We start from the raw sequence: 20,652 nt of genomic DNA, 5'->3' as shown, positions 1-20,652 counted from the left end.
TGAAAAATTCTGCACAAATATTAAGTTATATCTTGATAAGATTTCAAAGTGAGTTGGTAACTTGCTTTATGTTCAGGACAGTAAAAGTTTGGACTTCACAAAATGTTGAAAAATAGTATCATATGACTGCAACAAGAGTCACAGTTTGAAACAGTTGATTCCTACAAATACCTGAGTTTAAGAATTTGTGAAGATATGGAACAGAATGATCACATTAGTAAAACAGATGGCAGGCTTTGATTCATCATGAGGATACTGTGAAAATAACAGCCAGTCTACAAAGGAGGCTTGGGACTAAGAGGGACACTGAACATATACAAAGAAAGGCAAATCAAATGGCCATAATTCTTTTCTCATGGGAAATTGTCAAGGAAAAGTTGAAAAACCTGAATTGGCAGACGTTTGAAGATAGACACCAACTTTCCGCAAAAGCCTGCTACAATATTAACTCTTCATCCCCTATATATATCAGACAAATTACAGCACTAAAGGAGGCATTTAAGCAGTCTTTCTTCCCATAAGGCATACCCTAACATGTGGTATCATGTTAAGAAGTACCATCTGCCATATTCTTCACAATTGTTTGCAGACTACATATGTAGATATAGATTCAGTAGGAAAAGAGTATCATTACACTGACTGTTTAACAGTGCTGCACCCATCACTTTCAGTTGCGATACCATATATAAAATTAAAAATGATGTGAGGCCTGAGTGTCTCCTGGCATATAGAACTTTCAAATGACTTCTGGGAATTCAGCCAGGTAACACTTTCAGTGACTGCTGATATATCGGCGGGAGAACATCCTACCACTTTCAAGGCAAACTGCAATGGACAGGCGACGTACATGCACATTTAAAACCTCAGTTCTCGGACTGATGCAGGAAAGATAGCACACACACTAAACCCTAGTGTCACCAAAGATGACCAAAGTCAGAGATAACGATAGACTACGAACTCGCAGGTGAGGTAGCATTGACTCTGTCTCTCTGTTTTTTGACAAGGGAGAGAGCTGGATTCCAAACAGAGTCCAAACAAAAACCTCCTTCCCTGTTAACAAGGTTGCTCGCTAATTTAATCTCAACTGCCTCCTTAATAACACCGTCCCAATAGCTTGACGTGCATGCCAATATCTCGGTGCTATTATATAACATGGAGTGACCAGTATCCAACCAATGTTCAGCAATAGCAGACCTACTTGCCTGCTGTAATCGTGTGTGCCATTTATGCTCAGTACATTGGTCCTCCACGGTCCTCATAGTTTGACCAATATATGCCATGCCGCAGCTACAAGGAATGCAATATACACTCACCTTACGCAGACCAGTATCATCCTTAACAGAACTCAAAAGCACTCTAATTTTCGATGGAGGTTGGAAAACACATTTCACATCGTATTTCTGTAAAATACTACTGATCTTTTTGGAAGTGCTTCCTGCGTAAGGCAAAAAGGCAGTAGACTTAGGTGTCGACTCAGAATTATTATCAATCACCCAATGTATAGTTTGTTGATAGCGCAACGCACGTTCAATCTGACTCTCACTATAACAATTTTGCCGAAACTTAACTTCAAGATGGGACAGCTCAGCTGGCAAAGTCTCAGCATTGTTAACGACATGTGCCATGTGTACCAAGGTACGAAGTACCCCTTCACACTGAGCCAGATGGTGACAACTATTAGCCTGTAAGTACAAGTTGGTGTGAGTACGTTTCCTGTAGACTGCATGTCCCAATGATCTGTCATTCTTCCTCCTAACCAACACGTCAAGAAAGGGAAGGCAACCATCCTCTTCCACCTCCATTGTAAAATGAATGTTCAGTTGGATCGAGTTCAGATGTTCTAGAAAGGCATTCAAATTCTCCCTACCATGAGGGCAAACAACTAAGGTATCGTTAACATATCTAAAGAAACAGGTGGGTTTCAGAAGCGCAGATTCCAATGCACGTTCCTCGAAGTGTTCCATAAACAAATTTGTGATCGCAGGAGACAATGGACTACCCACTGCAACTCCATCTGTCTGCTCGTAATACTGGTAATTGAATAAAAAGTAAGTGGACGTCAACACATGCCAAAAGAGATTAGTTAATTGGTTCAAATGGCTCTGAGCACTATGGGACTTAACTTCTGAGGTCATCAGTCCTCTAGAACTTAGAACTACTTAAACCTAACTAACCTAAGGACATCACACACATCCATGCCCGAGGCAGGATTCGAACTTATGACCGTAGCAGTCACGCGGTTCCGGTCTGTAGCACCTAGAACCGCTCGGCCACCCCGGCCGGCCTTAGTTAATTCAGCAGCAAACCTAGCGTCAATTAACGCAGTGAATCAGACAGAGGAACACAAGTAAAGAGAGAGACCACATCAAAACCCACTAAAATATCAGAGTCATTCAACCACAGTCCCTCCAAATGAATTAAAAAATCAGCTGAGTTCTTGATATGATGTTCACACCGACCCACTTGTGCACACAATAGAGAAACAGAGACGCAAGATGCTCGGCTACATGATATGTCGGAGTGCCGATATTACTCACTATAGGATGGAAAGGAACCCCTTCCTTGTGAATCTTCGGAAGGCCATATAACCTAGGGGGAACAGCACTGTAGGTGTTAAGACTCTTGATAGTGTCGTGTGACAAAACACTTTTCTTCAGGAGGCTGTTTGTCTTTCTCTCAACACTTTTTGTGGGGTCAGCATCAATTCTGCGATACACTGAATCAGATAGTAAACATTGCATCTTTTGTACATAATCCTGTTGATTTAAAACAATGGTGGCATTGCCCTTGTCCACAGGTAAAATAACAATATCAGGATCAACTCTGAGAGAGCGTAAAGCAGCACTCTATTCTGCTGTTACATTGCTCTTGGGTAGACGAGTCCTAGTCAACACGTGGCATGCCTCTCTCCTAACCTCCTCTGCAGCGTCAGGAGGTAATTTGCAAACTGCCTGTTGAATTGAACTAATAAAATCAACTACTGGCAAACTCTTCGAGTGGGTGCAAAATTTAAACCCTTCCCAAGCACGGATAAGGTTGCATCGTCAAAAGATTTCCCTGTGAGATTTATCACAGAACGTCGAGATATAACATCAGACTCCACGCGAAGAAAACGTTCAAACTTTGCCAAATGCCAGGCAGTAATGGGATTGGTTGGATGGTGCCTCTGTTGCTTGGGAAGGGTTTAAATTTTGCACCCACTCCAGGGAGTTTGCCGGTAGTTGATTTTATTAGTAAACTACCTCCTGACGCTGCAGAGGAGGTTAGGAGGGAGGCATGCTGTGTGTTGACTAGGGCTCGTCCAAGAGTAATGTAACAGCAGAAGAGAGGGCTGCTTTACGCTCTCTCAGAGTTGATCCTGATATTGTTATTTTACCTGCAGGGAAGACCGTTGTTTTAAATAAACAGGATTATGTACAAAAGATGCAACGCTTGCTATCTGATTCAGCATATCGCAGAATCAATGCTGACCCCACAAAAAGTGTTGAGAGAAAGACCAACAGCCTCCTGAAGAAAAGGGCTTTGTCGCAGGACACTATCAAGAGTCTTATATGGCCTTCCGAAGGTTCACAAGGAAGGGGCTCCTTTCCGTCTTGTAGTGAGTAACATCGGTGCTCTGACATATTGTGTAGCCAAGCATCTTGCTTCTCTGTTGTGTCCACAAGTAGGTCGATGTGAATATCATATCAGGAACTCAGCTGATTTTTTACGTCGTTTGGAGGGACTGCGATTGAATGACTCTGATATTTTAGTGAGTTTTGATGAGGTCTCTCTCTTCACTCGTGTTCCTCTGTCTGATTCATTGCAGTTAATTGAGGCTAGGTGTGGTGCTGAATTAACTAATCTCTTTCAGCATGTGTTGACATCCACTTACGCTTTATTCAATGACCACTATTACGAGCAGACAGATGGAGTTGCGAAGGGTAGTCCAATGTCTCCTGTGATCACAAATTTGTTTGTGGAAGACTTCAAGAAACATGCATTGGAGTCAGTGCCTCTGAAACCCTCCTGTTTCTTTAGATATTTTGACGATACCTTAGTTGTTTGGCCTCATGGTAGGAAGAATTTGAATGCCTTTCGAGAACATCTGAACTTGATCCACCCGAACATTCGTTTTACGATGGAGGTGGAAGAGGATGGTTGCCTTCCCTTTCTTGACATGTTGGTTAGGAGGAAGGATGATGGATCATTGGAACATGCAGTCTACAGGAAATGCACTCACACCAACTTGTACTTACAGGCTAATAGTTGTCACCATCCGGCTCAACGTGAAGGGGTACCTCGTACCTTGGTACACATGGCACATGTCGTTTACGATGCTGAGAACTTTGCCAGTTGAGCTGTCCCATCTTGATGTTACATTTCGTCAAAATGGCTATAGTGATAGACAGACTGTACATCGGGTGATTGATGATAATTCTGAGTCGACACCTAAGTCTACTGCCTTTTTGCCTTACGTAGGAAGCACTTCCAACAAGATCAGTCGTATTTTACAGAAATACGATGTGAAATGTGTTTTCCGACCTCCATCTAAAATTAGAGTGCTTTTGAGTTCTGTTAAGGATGATACTGGTCTGCGTAAGGTGAGTGTATATTGCATTCCTTGTAGCTGCGGCATGGCATATATTGGTCAAACTATGAGGACCGTGGAGGATCAATGTACTGAGCATAAATGGCACACACGATTACAGCAGGCAAGTAGATCTGCTAATGCCGAACATTGGTTGGATACTGGTCACCCCATGTTATATAATAACACCGAGATATTGGCATGCATGTCCAACTATTGGGGCAGTGTTATTAAGGAGGCAGTTGAGATTAAATTAGTGAGCAACCTTATTAACAGGGATGGAGGTTTTTGTTTGGACTCTGTTTGGAATCCAGCTCTCTCCCTTGTCAAAAAACAGAGGGGCAGAGTCAATGCTACCTCACCTGCGAGTCCGTAGTCTCTCTGACTTTGGTCATCTTTGGTGACACTAGTGTTCAGTATGTGCGTTATCTTTCCTGCATCAGTATGAGAACAGAAGTTTTAAATGTGCATGTACGTCACCTGTCCGTTGCAGTTTGCCTTGAAAATGGCGGGGTGTTCTCCCGTCGAAATATCGGCGGTCGCTGAAAGTGTTACCTGGCTGAATTCCCGGAAGTTATTTGAAAATTAAAAATGATGTGAGACGCATCCATAACTGTTAATAAAATCATACCTAGAAGAGAGCAAGCTGATTGTAATATTAAGGCACAATTATATAAAATAACATGTTGTTGGAAGTGACAAACAGTTTCCCAATAAATGATTGATTAAGCGTGAACTACCAAGGGCCTATTTTTCTTATTCTTGCTGCTGATATACATTGATGAGCCAAAACCCCATGACCACCTGCTTGATAACATTTTGGGCCATCTTTGGAATGCAATGCAGCAGCAATTGTGTGTGTCATGGATTTGACAAGTTCTTGGAATGTTTCTTGAGGTATAGCCAGATGTCTAGGCACAGGTCACACAGTTCCTATAAATTGCAGGCTTATGGTTTGTAGCAGCAGAGCTGGTGCCCAGTAGCATTGCAAAAATGTTCCATCGTGCTCAGATCAAGCTAATTTTGTGCTCAAGACATCAATGTGAGTTCACTATCAAACTCCTTGAACCCCTCTACCAGATCTTGGCCATGGGACATGAACAGTTATCTGTCTGCTATCATCATCAGAGAAAGACATCAAGAATGAAGAAATTCAGGTGGTCCAGAGACAAATTCACATAGTCTGCAGCTTATTATGACAGGTGCTCTGGTGGATGTCCCCCAGAATCTCTGGCACAGTGCATGTCTTGAGCACATCTGAATGACTAAATATTGAGACACAACCATACTGCATATCAAGATATAACCATCGACCAGATGCAACAAAAATCATGACTCAATTGACCAGGTGACACATTTAAAGTATGGTCCGAGCAGCCATTCACCTGAATGATGGTGTATTAGGGTGCGACCTTCAATCTATCTGGTATAACATGAAACTTGATTTATCCAATCAAATGACACATTTCCATTGATCAACAGTTCAGTCTTGATGATCCTGTACCCAATGTAATTGTAACTGACAATGCTGTTGGGTCAGCATGGGAAAATGTAGATGACCTCTGCAGCAGAGCCCCATGTTCCAACAATGTCTACTTAATTGTGTGCTTCAAAACACTTGAGCCTACACCAGCCATAGATTGCCACATAGCCTGCTTTAGAGTAGAAAAATCTCCAACTTAACACGTTCTGTGATGATTCTCGGATGACTGCCACCTTGTTGTGTACTTGTGGTTTCACTGTCCCTCAAACACTTCCTGCAGTTGCTCACAATAGCACTTCGCAAACAACTGACCAACTTATCACTCCCAGGCACCAGACCTAATAACCTACCCTTTGTCAGAGTTGCTGACATCAGTGGAGTTCCTCATTTGCTGGCTGTATCATCACTAGAATGATTTCTCATTCACCTGTGCTCTACTTACATACTTTCCATACTGTGTCACATGCACTCAACACCACCAGATGACATTCAAATTCATGTAGGCAGTGGTCATAATGATTTGGCTTACCAATGTGTATTGCACAATATATATGTGGATTTGTAGTTCCTTAAAAAGATTTCTGCATGTGATTATAGGGTGGACTCTGCTAGTGATTCTTACAACTTGTTCCTGTCCATATAGAAGTTTGCTAGTCAGTGGCTGATTTCCCCACTCAACAGGAACATGACACAATGGTGTTCCTCACAGAGTACAGCTGGTATCCTCCACTGAAAATTAAGCATGTTATCATTAGTGATTATGTGGTGTTATACCAGAAACAGATACAGCTTGGGAAACACATGAATCTTCCTGTTTTTGTACATATTGGATTATTCTAAAAATATTATGAAAAGGAAAATAGTGGCGATGCTGAGTTGCAGATAGGCACAACAAAAAGACTGTCACATATAAAGCTTTCGGCGAGTAAGGCCTTACTGGTTGAAAGCTTTATTTGTGACAATCTTTTTGTTGTGCCTTTCTGCAACTCACCATCTCTGTTATATGGTGAGAGGTAACTTTCCTTTTCTTAATATCCATCCTGGCTTTACCACTGGATTATTCTACATAACTGAGCGCTCACCATCGTAATGTAAAAGAGGGTCCCAGAGTGAAGATGGAAATGTATGGAATCTGATAGCTCATAACAAAGTATGTTAGCAAAGGAAACTGATGTCATATAAGTATATTTAAAACTTGAATAAAATAGGGCAGGATAAGAAAATGTAGCATTAATGACAAAAGGAAATTGCTGTTGTTAATATTGTATATGGTACCAAGTTTATTTTTGCAAAATTTCTGAAAAGGTTTAATGGTAAGAATAATTCTTACCTTATTCGTTTTTTCTGACATTTCTGTTCCAGGTGGAGTATCCTCATCGCGAAATGACATTCGAGAGTCGTAAGTAGTTCAAATCATAATTCTCCTTAGCATAAAGTAATAAGTCAGAATATATAATCTATCAAATATACATTTTAAATTCATTATTTAACTACTTCCAGAAATAGTAATGTTGATTTCGTACTGAGAGATCATATATCATCAGTCACATACAAAGTGAAAGAATAAATATTGAATGTATCACACTGGAAATAATCATAACTCTTTAGAGTTCACTGTTTCTCACTGAAAATCCCAATGGGATTTGAAAATCATATAAATGCCCTACTATTTATTGATTCAATTTGTAACATTTTGTGCAGAGGGTGAAGTGCAAGAACGATCACAACATTGCAGAAATAGCAAGAAGTGATACCAGCAAACAGGAGTGTAGAGGAGGAGCATCAAGACAGTTTGAGAATCCAGTTAGATGCATTAGAATAAGGCATATGCTAACACATTAAAAGATGAAAACCATTGTAGCTGCATTATGTGGAAGTTTGGAGACAAAATAATGTTATGATGGGGAAAAAGAGTAAGCAAAATTTGAAAGATTCAAGATCAGGAAGAATGTTGTGACTGTGTGATAAATGAAAATTTTAAAAATAGTTTAACAGATGAGAAGCAACATGAGATTAAGACTGCTGATTTTAGATTTCAGTTCAATTAAAGATACTATCAAGACTTTGAAGAACGTCAAAATGTAATCCATGTCTTCAGAGATTACACAGTTAGTGTTTAGGTGTCATGTCTTGTGATCTTTAAGTAATGTAAGATCTTCACAATCACAGAGAAATGAGAAAGACTTTTAATTATCCTTTCATGTAGAAATTAAGTCAGTAATTCCTATATATACACATCTCATGTCTTTTGATCCACTCATCAAGTCAGTGAACAGAGACTCTACTGAGTAACGCAAGTGGAACTTTACTGTCTTTTGTTTTTCTCAAATATTACCACTCCTTGACCACTGCCATATTAATTTAATTCTCATGGTCATCAGTTTTCCCAATTGGTTTGATTTGCTTCACCACAGTTTCCTCTGTTATGCCAATCTCTTCAGCTCCGAGCAGCACCTACTCGCAATGCCCTTGTTTGTGTTGTACGTATTCTAATCTCTGTCATGCCTTACAATTTTTGCCCTCTATAGCATCCTGTAGTACAGAGGAAGTTATTCTCTGAGAACCTCCTCATTTCTGTACATTACTTTTCAAAAACTTCGTTTTTTTTTTTTTTTTTTTTTCCTGGTTTTCCCTTAGTCCATGATTCAGTTCCACACAGTGCTGTTCTCCACACATCCTCATACATTTATTTCTCAACATAAGGCCTATGTTTGATACATATATTCAAGGACATACCCAATGAAGGGCAGGGGAAGATAGCTTTACCCCCACCGCTTCTATAAAAAAGCCTATGTGAACCTAATTTTCATCTTGCCCCACCAGACAGAGGGATGTATTAATTCAATATCAGTTTGAAGAAATTCAAAACATGTAAAAAATACTGATCAGTAGCAAGTGTTCTCAGAGCCATTTGGGCATTTTCAATGAAATCACAAAAATTATATTTGCTTCATTCACTGCAAAACTAATATAGGACCCCCTCCCCCCAAATTTCAGGTCCTGGGTACATGCTTACTAGTACACTCCTTTTTATAATGAATTCTCTCCTTGGCTAAGTTAGTGCACTTCATATTCCATTTCATTCATCTTTTATCAATTATTTTGCTTCCATGGTAGCAGAATTCCTCCACTTTTGTCTACTATGATCCTCAGTTAAGATGCTAAGTTTGTTGTTAATCTCATTTTTGTTTGTCCTTAATACTTTTGTCTCTCTTTGATATCCTCTCAGTTGATATTCTATGCTCAGTAGACAATTCATGCCATTGAACAGGTCCTGTATCATCTCATCTTCATGGAAGACACAGAAATGTCATGACCAAATCTTATCACTGATATTCATTCACCCTGAATTTTAATATGATCATACGAAAATAATGTGTCTGCTGTGGTTTGATAGGTGATACAAATAAATAATTATTTGTATACTTTAATGAACAGAATTAATATTTATTCTCCCATGTAAGAATACAAGAAATTTCAACAAAACAATGCAACAAAAAGCCCAGAACTTACAAGATGACAACAAATATAAAAATGAGTGTCAGAGACGTCAGATGTAAGCATCGCTGATCTCACAACACCCAAGCACAAAAATTCTTCACAGCCAAACTGTCTTATGATTCTGATAGAATACATGTTTTTAAAAAATATGGAAAGCACATTAATCTACAACATCATATTTTAATTGACATCATGTCACTACTGGCTTATTGTCCAATTTCTACATTCTGTATTTTACCATGTAAACCATATCCATTCTTCACAAACATTTTTGCCAGGACCTTATAGTCATCTGTGCTGCATGTTGCATTGACATGTACTAAGATGAATAAGCAGTATCTTTGATATACAATTATCTTACAATAAAAGGTGTGTTCTTTTGTATCAGTGGCTATCTGGACTACATAAATTCCCAACAAAATGCATGCTGTTTATAATTTCTTTGTCTGTGGAACTAATGTTTGAAAACGTTGAACTGAACTGTAGATTTTATTTATCTTTATTTGTCATTTTAAATGGTATATTTGTTGCTACATGTGTACCTGTACTTTATCAAAGTGTCAAAGTGTTTCCCATAACAGAGTAGTATATATTACGCTGTGGAAGCTAGCAGTGTGAACATAGGCTTTGTCACAGCCCATTTGAGGGGGGGGGGGGAGGGGGGGGGGGGAAGAGCTGTGAATGAGAGAAACTTGGCATGAAATCAGAACAGGTGATTGAAAAACTTAGTTTGTGAAGGAAAAGGGAAACCTCTTCCATGACATTTCAGACGAACTGCCAGATGTCAGTAACTTGCTGCTACAATATTTCGACATAAAGTCTTCTGGCCAACTTCAAGAGTATACACCTGAACTGGCCAGAAGATCCTGCCTTGAAATATCATGGTAACAAGTTACTGATATTAGGCAGTTAACCTAAAATGTCACATAACTGTCTGTACACTGAAAAAGTTCTAAATTTCACAGGTGTAACCCAATTTGATAGTAACTAAACAAATAAAGCAAAGTAACCACAATTGAAACTTAGGTTCTTTCATGGTTATTTAATCATTCCCCATGTTCTTCAGATCCCATCATGAAGAAGAATGACCTGGATTGTGGAACTAGTCAAGTTATGCAGAAACGGAGGGAAAGCGACCGTTTCATATTGATTCTGTACTCTGATGCTCAGCCGTTATGCTGATATTTAAGCCTAAGCATTGAAAGCAGTCATATTAACAGTTGTACAAAATGTGCAAGAATTTATTTCAGTATCAGATTTGACTTTAAAGGTCTTAATATCAGTAAAGCTCAACTAAAACAGTTTCTCAGTATCTTTTTCTCCAAGCCCTCATCAGTTTACATCTGCTCTATCATATTCCATGTCTGCACCATATGTATTTTCTCCATTGTGCCTCTGTCACAGCACATTGCAAGCACATTTTTGTTTTCTCCTTTGCTTGTATCACAAAAGGACTGAAGGCTGATGCTTACCTTGCATTTGACTTGTTTCGGATCCACTAGATGCTCAATGTTGTTGTGTAAAGTGATAAACTTTCACTCAAAGGGATAAACTTTCACCCAAACAATAGCTATGCCATAATAGATTCTCCTTGATATTTCATGACAATATTTTGATATAATTAGCAATAATATGTTTCATGTTAAGTACTGTGACAGCTTAGCTAACACAATTAACATCTGAGCTAAATGTTCTTAATTTTGGGACTTAATGATTTTTTTATTCTTTTCTATTGCTATTTGTAACATAAATGTGACTGCATGCAGTATAATTATAATTTAGAATCATCATATGAATGGCTAGAGCTTTAATAAGCAGTTCACTTCAACTTGTCATTGTGTTTCCATATACCAGAAATATAGGACCTATGAGCAAAAATGACACTAGTCTGCATTTTAAAACTTTTTGTCAGATAATTTATTGAAAGTATGTGTTCTTGAATCTATTTTTATGTTGATTCTAGAAATAACTACTGTTTTTGTCTATCATGTCAGGTTTTTACACAAAATAAGAAGTAATATTTTGACTATTTTTCACTTCTGATCCCGCAAATGTATTCTAACACCATTTCACACAAGGTGAGTTTTTAATCAAAACACATTTAAAAAACAAAATAGATTTAAAAAATACTCCTCAAAACTCTCCTAATTTGTTTTCGACTGCCTTGTATGAAAACAAGAAGTAAACACTCTTCCATTAATTTTTAAACTTTCTCTTCTTTGATTTCCTTGCACATCTTTGTATATAATGACTGTCCCCCTTCAACATCCAACAATAGTCGGCCATCATAGCTGCTGTCCAGTACCGCTGATACGTCCTCTCCATCTCCTTAATATCTTGTTGAAAACATTCACTCTGCTGTTCAATACAACACCCCAAAACCCCAAATTTTCCAGTCGATATGTGACATTCGAAAGTGGACTTTCACACTCATGTTATAACCATCTTCTTGAAATTTTGCACCTTTTTTCAACAACGCCCTTTTAGGTAAGATCTTCGTTATTCTATGGAAAGTTCTCAGTAACTGATCTGAAGGCGGTCAAGCACCTTTTTCTCTTTTCTTCATTGTCTTCTCGGAATCTTCATCCCTCATCAATTTATTTATTTGTAGGCTAAAAAAATTCTAGCTTTGTTTTTTTCGTATGTTGAAGGGAAATTTCTTGGAAAGATACTTGAAGCAGGGTCCATCCTGCGGAGAAACCTTTACAGATTACTTCATTAAGTCCAATTTTATTTGTAGAGGTGGAAGAAAGACTTCTTTGTTCTACAAGCAGTTCGTGCAGGATATTTTTAGTTATGGGCACAAAATTTCTCCTCTCTGTCCAAACTCCCATACTCCAATGTATTTGCCTCAACTGACTGTCCCATTCGCTTAGACAGCAGGGTATTTTTGTGAACCCAGCTTGTTGTTCTAATAGTATTCCATAACTTGGAAGTCACTGTGGATAAGACAAGTGTGTTCCTAATAAGGGATACTCATTAAGAGTACCTTCATGTTCTCATATGTCACTTTCATTTAAACTTAATGGGCCATAAGAATGAACCCATATGTGTTTCCATTATGCAGTAACGCAGCTTTCAGCCCTTGACTGATGAGTCTAGAAAAGTCTCCACTGTGTATAATCATGTTCAATGCCATAGAGGAGCATTAATTCATTTATATTATTGCAGTAAATCAAGGACTCGTTCAGTAAAAATAAATGAACTAACTCTTTCTCTCTATGTTTGTGCAATGAGTTATGTGTTCCTTGTTCGAGAAGACTCTTACTTTTTAACTGGTAGCCAAATAGTTCTGAGATTCCTTAGGCAACTTCAAATCTTGTACAAGAGCATTGAGTTCACTCTGAGAGAACAGTTATGGAGTAAAGTCATATTCAGGCTGGTGGATATCACTATTGCCCTCATTAATTGCATCAGCTTTATTTTCTTCATCATCTTTTGCCACATTCTCTGCAGCAGCTGGAGGAAGAGGAGCAATCAGATTGTCTCCATGTGCAGATTGGCCAAATGGTTGAATCGATACTTGGATACGCAATTTGTCTCTTATTTTTTGAACTGAACCCCTGAACATTAACTAAGCAGAAGTAACAGTCATTAAGGTGACTTTTAGGCTCTGCCCACACCACTGGAATCACCAATGACATGCGTGTTTTCTTTCCTTTTGTCAACAATCTTAACCTTTCTGCACAAGAGCGGCAAACTGTCTCTGGTGCTCATCCCTTGTCCTGGTAATCAAGTTTCATTTTAAAATAAACATGGTAAGCTTTTTACACAAAGTCTGCTTAGCCTCTACATAATTCCCAGAAATGTAACAGAAAATATTTAGGTTCTTTGCACACTTGCCTGTTGACATTATAGTAACTATCAACAGTAGGCGAAGTGTTGCATTAATATTGTCTTAAATATACTGAATAATAACATTATAGCACTGGTAATCCAAGCCTGTTAGATACGCAATGCCTTCGGCATCACACAATAACAATTAGCATCAACAGATATATAACAACCTAAGGATATACAGGACCTTATTGAGAATGCATAACCTACTGGCACAGCAATATATCACTGAAGTCAAATCGCAGAAAAACTGTACATGATAGCCAAAAACTGAAAACAGATTTGTAATCAGCATAAAAAGTTGAGGTAGTATCACATATTAGTTTTCAGCCATCTGATACCATGCAGACTAATGTAATAATAGCTGATCATTTGAATTTGTCCTAACACTAACTGTTGAGTATTACTTTTGTTACTACTAACTGATAATTACTAATGAGTCTCTTGCATACCATTGCATGATAATCTTAATTTTGTTTTTGCATCTTGGGTGGCTTTCTATCAGGCAATAACCAGCAAAATAACCAGCTATTCTAGAACATGGATTAATTTCCAACCATGTAAAGTGAATGAGCAGCATATGCATAAAGCAGCACATGCATTTGCATATAAAACCCACCAGCTTGCAATGAAGATGCATGTCTCAGTTTTGAAATGTAGATAAGGAAATTGTTCATGTCAACACTCATATCTGAAATGCATTTGTTCCTGCTGGACACAGCTTTGCTGTTTGTGCTGATATTTTTTGCTCTTTATGTACAGCCACAAGAATGTTAAATATGTTTTGACCTTTGCAAGCTAAATTTTTAATAATAAACTTTTTTGCAATGTATAGCAAAAAACAATATGTTTCACTCTTAATGCTTCACAGCCTAGTAAGTCTTTATGCATACTCTATGTCCATATTCTCAGCTTATAATTTCATGCCAGCTAATGAAGTGTTTATGTTATTTTTATTTTTTCAATGTTACTGTACATAATGCTGTTTTTCATCATGTCTCGTTCACAAGCTTAATTATTGAAAATGAAAGCCTTACATATGGCAAAAGTATTTTAGAACATGCTGTTTTCTGGGCTCTGCCAAAATTTAGCCTTTTCTTTGCTTAGTATCATTCAGTTATGGCTATTTTATCTCCTTAGGTCACTATATCTCTCTTTGTTGCTCCCTATTTGACAGTTTTGAGAAATAAGGGGCTCCTCCTTTCCTCCCAGTCACTCATTTAAAAAGATTATGGCATAAGGCTCCTTGGGGTACCACATACATGAATACATGACTGAGATTACCATTTTCTTTAAAGTGGTCATTTTCTTTGAAACTATTTTGGTGATGCAAAAGATGATATATATTATAAGGGGCAGTCAAATCAAAATGAGACAAATAGAAAAAAAGTAACTAAACTGTTTATTATTCCAAAAGTAATTGCCTTAAGTGTTAATACATTTATCCCACTGTGGGATAAGATAGTCATTGCTTTCATGATAAAATGTTTAAGGTTGCCTATGGAACCATGATTGTACCCAAGAGTGCACCTCTAATTGTTTGAAGCAAATTCATGGCTAGGTATGTCTTTCAACAGTGCTCCAAAAATATGGAAATTGCCTAGGGAGAGATCAGGACTATATGGAGGATGTGTATGGCCTTCTCAGTGAAACTTCTCCAATGTAGTCAAAATAACCTTGGCAACTTCTGGGCAGGCATCTTGTTAGCATGTTGTTTCAGGTATGTTGCAGAAGTTTCACTGGGAAACCCTTACACATCCTCCATATAGTCTCTACATCTTTCCATGTGATTTCCATATTTTTGGAGCCCCAAAAACGGACATTTGCAGGCGTTGATTTGCTTCAAACAAAGAGGTGCATGCCTGGGTACAATCAAGGTTCAGTAGGCAACTGCAAACGTTTTTCCATGAAGGCAATGACCATCTTGTCTCAAAGTGGGATAAATGTATTAGCAGTTAAGGTGATTGCTTTTGAAATAATAAATACTTTACCAGTACTTTTGAAATAATAAATGGTTTACTTACTTCTTTTCGTATCTACCTCATTTTCATTTGACTGCTTCTTAATATAAGTAGTGAAATAGAACTTTGAAACAGTGAGATCTGCATAATGAAGGTTAATCTTTAACGCAGATGTTGCTAATGATGGCCTCCTTTTTTCTAAAGGAAATGTTGCTCTCAGTTCCTGTTGCTGCTTATGTAAACATAATCGCTGGAAATGAAAGTAGTTGGATTGGGAATGATGATGCTAATGAGTGTTGTATTGTTTCATTTTATTTTTATTTTTTCCTTATATTCATTCAATGTATATACATACAATATTTTAGTGGTGTAATGAAAGGTTGCTGGGTGACTTATGAGGTGAGGGGTAACTCTGCAATTTTAGGTATAATGATATATCATTTTATTAACTACAGATTTTACCCAAATTTAAATAGTTTTTATATAAAATGCATGTTTGACTATCAACTGCTTTTATTTTGAACCCAAATTTTGACCCATTTCAGTCAAGGACCACCTTCAAGGATAAGGTTTAAAATAGTTCAAGCCACAACATTACATATGTAATTACTTAAATAATGTGTAAGCATGTCACGAATATCAATACACGACACAAGACTTTCAGAAGCAAAGAGGTCTTCTCTTCAGTACTGCTCATGTACATTTGTTATTAGTATGTTTGCTTCTAAAAGTCTTGTGTCGTATATTGATATTCATGACATGCTTACACATTATTTCAGTAACGACAAATGTAATGTTATGGCTTAAACCATTTTAACCATTATCCATGAAGATGGTCCATGACTGAAACCAGTTGGTATTAGAGTTTAAAATAAAAGCAGCCGATGGTCAAACATGCATTTTATACATTACTTGCTGGCTGTTGATAATCACATTCCAAAAATGTTCAAATAGTTTTTGTATAGTTACAAAGTAGAGGAATATGTTTTCTCTGGGATTAGATGTACAGGGTGGTCTGAAACAATGTGAAAAGTTTGTAAAGGTGTTGCACGAAAGGATATGCTGAGAAATAATTGTTCAGAAAAATATTCAATATGGTGCTCTATTTCTGAGTTATTTAGCATTGAAGTTAGCCAGTCAGACAATAATGTGCACAAATTCCAGCAGCCTGCCAAAGACAGTGTTGCCAGACATTTTCTTCATTTGGTTTCCTCAAACTGAACAAACATAATTTTTGCTCACCTAGGTTAAATTTATTGCTTCCAAAAAGGCACATTTAAACTGCTAATACTCATTTGAAGAGGTGATAACTCACAGACCCACAGATGTCTGTGCATTACTTCATTTTATCACACGCAAGTACTTGAATTTGCATGCAGAATGACCTGGCTAACTTCAATGCTAAATAACTTGGAAATAGTGCAATGTATCAATTTTTTTCTAAACAATTATTTCTCAACACAACCTCCCCTGCAACACCCTTACAAGCTTTTTAGACTCTTTCTGACCACCAGAAACACATTACAGGCTATGGAAATAAAACACTGTAATGTACAGAGTGACCCTAAAGTCTGTTAACATTTTAAAATGCACCAATTCATGGAATAAAGTAGGTAGAGAAGTAAAACTTGACTCAATGCCTGAAGTAAGATGAGGTTTTATTGAAACCAAAAATGAGATATGTTACAGAATCACATCATCCCCAGGCTGGCTGATAAACAACCACAAGATGATATGACTTCCATGCAGGATGCACTCCACCCCACACTGCTATACATGTGAAAGATCTCTTGTGCACATCATTTGTTGGGAATTGTGTGCTGAGTCACTACTTCTGTCATATTTGGCTTCCCAGACCCCTGACCTCAGTCCTCTTGATTATTGATTGTGGTGTTACCTGAAGTCACAAGTCTACTGTGATCCTCCAACTTCATTGGGGATGCTGAAAGACAACATTCAAAGACAATTTCTCATCACCAAACCTACTAATATGCTGTACAGTGCTGTTCACAACATTGTCCCTCGACTGTAGGACTATTGATGAGTGATAGCTGATATGTTGAGCATTTGTTATTAAGAACACATTCTTTCCTATAAATCAATCGTAATGCTAACTATTGCTTTTGTATCATATGGAGCGCTGTCTGCTGGTCATTTCATGCCCATTTTCTTGTGTTCAGCAAAACCCCATGTCATGTCATGCATGTGTTCCAATTTTTACCTCTCTACCTACATTATTCCATGAAGTATTGAATTTTCAAATGTTAACAGACTTTCGGGTCACCCGGTATATAGAATCTGAAAGGTGCTGGTTGGAACGAAAACAATGGATGGAGTCACTGTAACCAGTCACCATATACTTATAGGTAAATCACTCAGCAGTCAACAGGCCGATAATCAATGCTGAAATCAATAAAATGTACTTAAGCAGAGGTGACAAATGAGATGGCTGCTTTCACAGGTGGCCTTGATTCTGATGGATAGGGTATTATCCCTGTGACTGGACTGGAACAGAATGTGCTGGGTGGTTGAATAAGGACTTGTCTTGTACATGGTACTTTCTCCTTTATATGATCCATGTGGCAAGGAGTTGGTGGTAGGTTTGGCATAATGGTGACCAGGATATTTCATAGCATGAGTGGGCAGCAGAGCACCAGTTTGGAAGAGGTGGGAAAGAGTTTAGAAAGGATATTCTTCAGTTCAGAGAATGATGAAAAGTAGTCAAAGCCTTTCTGAAACAAGATAACCACATCTTTTGGCAGGATGGGATGAGTTGCAAATGAACTTGAGGGAATATGGAATAGTTGTAGGTAAACAACTAGGATTCTCTCAGATACAGATTTATTCACATTTAGCTTCTACACAGATACAAGTCCGGAGGCTAACTGCCGTTAGCGTCCAACATCATGCCCAAAGCCCTCTCCTCAAAGATAGCACACTTACGCACAGAACAAATATCGATATTTATGGCACTCTATGCCACATAGCCCCCCCCCCCCCCCCCTGCACAGTATGGAGTACGTCCCTGTGAATGGGGGGTGAGAAGTTAGAAAGGTAACGCACAGTTCTTCTGTGTCAGGCGGAAGCGGTCGACTGGTAGGAGACCGGGGGGTGAAACCCGGTACGTCGACAGTGAAGTCAGCAAGCGACGCCGGCGGCTGAAGACGACGTCCTGTCCTGGAGTGAAGTTGTAGCACTTCGTCAGCCGGCAGGTGGACAATCACTTTGCCAGAAGGCCTAACAAAGGCACGCAAATTGCCACACGCAGCACTTCTGCTCAATTTAAAGTGGCGCACCACACGAGATTCTGCACTTCCTCCCTCAATATTGTCACACGCGAGTACCACACACACCGTATCGCCATCTATGACAACAGATAATTTATGTATGTCATCAGGGTGCACTTGTGTTGTGAATTCTTGGATGGCACCTGTACGAGCAATGTTAGGGAGGCAGGGAGGTGTGGGAAAGCCATGGCAAGGGGAAGCATCTGCTAATAGGGGGGTGGCAGGTGCACTGGACTGCGCAGGAGACAACCTCGGGCGATCAGCTGACAGACGAGGGAGCGTGACCGAAGGCAACGAGAAGCCAGCGTGGATTGAATGGCGTGACAAAGAGCTGTCACACGAAGATGATAACACAATGGTAGAATCCGAGTGGTTGGCAGTTCGACTGTGAGGAGTGAAGCCCCGAAAAGATTGGCCATTCGAATTAGATGAATGCAGAGAAGGAGCAGTGCTCGGCAGAGAAACACGCTGTGGAGAATCAATACCCAAATGCATGGTGTGGGAAGATGGATGGCCGCTCAAAGCAGGAGTGGGAGAAATAGGGGCAGAATCAGGGAGGTTCACCTGAGGCTCAATGAAAGCTGGTTTCACTCGGTTGAGTGAGACCGTGGTTACAGAGTCTTTTATGAGGAGATCCATGTTATTCTCAGAGCATTTGACGACCTTGTAAGGACCTGTGTAGGGCGACTGAAGCGGGGCTTTGACTGAATCGTCTCTGAGAAACACGTACTCACAAGAGTGTAGCGTGCGCGGTATGTACGCCCGCGGAGGTGTATGAGCAGCCGTAGGTGGCGGCTGAATTTTGCTGCAGTGCAAGCGCACCCGCTCGAGAAGTGAAGGGAGTTCAGAGGGCCGTGGAAGTGGGGTCAGAGTGACTAATTCTCCAGGCAAAACCAGAGGTTGGCCATACACAAACTCGGCTACGGAACCCTTGAGGTCTTCCTTGAATGTCGCACGAAGGCCAAGAAGCACGAAGGGGAGTGCCTCTGTCCATAGTGAGTCATCGCAACGCAGGGCAGCCTTTAAGGGGTAAACAGGTGAGCCAAATCTAGAGATCCACGAATCTAAGAATGCTCGACTTACTGTCTCAGAGGTAATGTTCGGAATAGGCACAGCCTCAGCCCACCGAGTCATCCTGTTAATAGCTGTAAACAAGTAACGGAAACCCTTGGAGGGGGGCAAAGGGCCTACAAGGTCGACCTGAACATGGTGAAACCAGCCTGGTGATTGGGCAAAACAGCCAAGGGGTGGAGAAGTGTGTCTGGAAACTTTGTTCTGTTGACACACCATGCATGCCCTTGCCCAAGACTGATAGTCAGGGCGCATGTCCCTCCAGACAAACCGTTCAGCTACCAGACGGGTGGAAGCTTTGACACCAGGGTGTGCTAATGTGTGTAGTTTGTCAAAGACCTGGCGTTGAAGGGGCTTAGGAATGAATGGCCGCAACGTACCAGTCGATTCATCACATCACACTAAGTCAGATATGCCAGGGAAAGTAGAGCGTACCGGTTGGAGAGAGGAGCTGTGGTCTGAAATTAACTGCATGGTATCGGGGTCTGCCGATTGCAACTGAGGTAGGTCCGTTAAGTCAATTAAGGTTGTGACCGCATCAACACGCGAGAGAAAATCAGCGACCACATTGTCCGCTCCTCGGATGTAGCGAATGTCATTTGTAAATTGCAAAATGTAATCGATGTGACGAAAGCGTCGTGGGGGCGGATCAGCCGCAGGATTTTTTATGGCAGGAACCAACGGCTTGTGATCAGTTAGCACATAGAAATCTCGTCCCTCAACATCAGTTCTGAAGTGTCTTATGGCCTCGTAAACTGCAAGTAATTCTCTGTCGAATGCTGAGTATTTCTTCTGCGCGTTGTTTAGCTTTTTTGAAAAAAACTGCAGAGGGGTCATAACATCGTTGTATGTCTGTCTCAGTACTGCGCCGATAGCATTGTCACTAGCGTCAGTAGTGATAAACATTGTGGCGTCCGCGCGTGGGTGAGCAATAGTGACAGC

At 39.6% G+C, this 20,652-nt stretch overlaps 1 protein-coding gene across 1 annotated transcript in view; it reads left to right on the top strand.

Moving 5' to 3' along the window:
- LOC126101176 (fasciclin-3-like) overlaps window positions 1-20,652 on the top strand; it is a 146,721-nt gene that overhangs the window by 102,068 nt on the left and 24,001 nt on the right. Inside the window, exon 10 of the mRNA XM_049911874.1 lies at window positions 7,416-7,452. Coding sequence (XP_049767831.1) covers window positions 7,416-7,452 — 37 coding nt within the window. The remainder of the gene's footprint in view (window positions 1-7,415; window positions 7,453-20,652) is intronic.

The sequence above is a fragment of the Schistocerca cancellata genome, chromosome 9 (genome assembly GCF_023864275.1).
Source record: "Schistocerca cancellata isolate TAMUIC-IGC-003103 chromosome 9, iqSchCanc2.1, whole genome shotgun sequence".
NCBI lineage: Eukaryota > Metazoa > Arthropoda > Insecta > Orthoptera > Acrididae > Schistocerca > Schistocerca cancellata.
The sequence above is the reverse complement of the archived record's forward strand: the minus strand, read 5'-3'. Positions and strand labels throughout refer to the sequence as shown.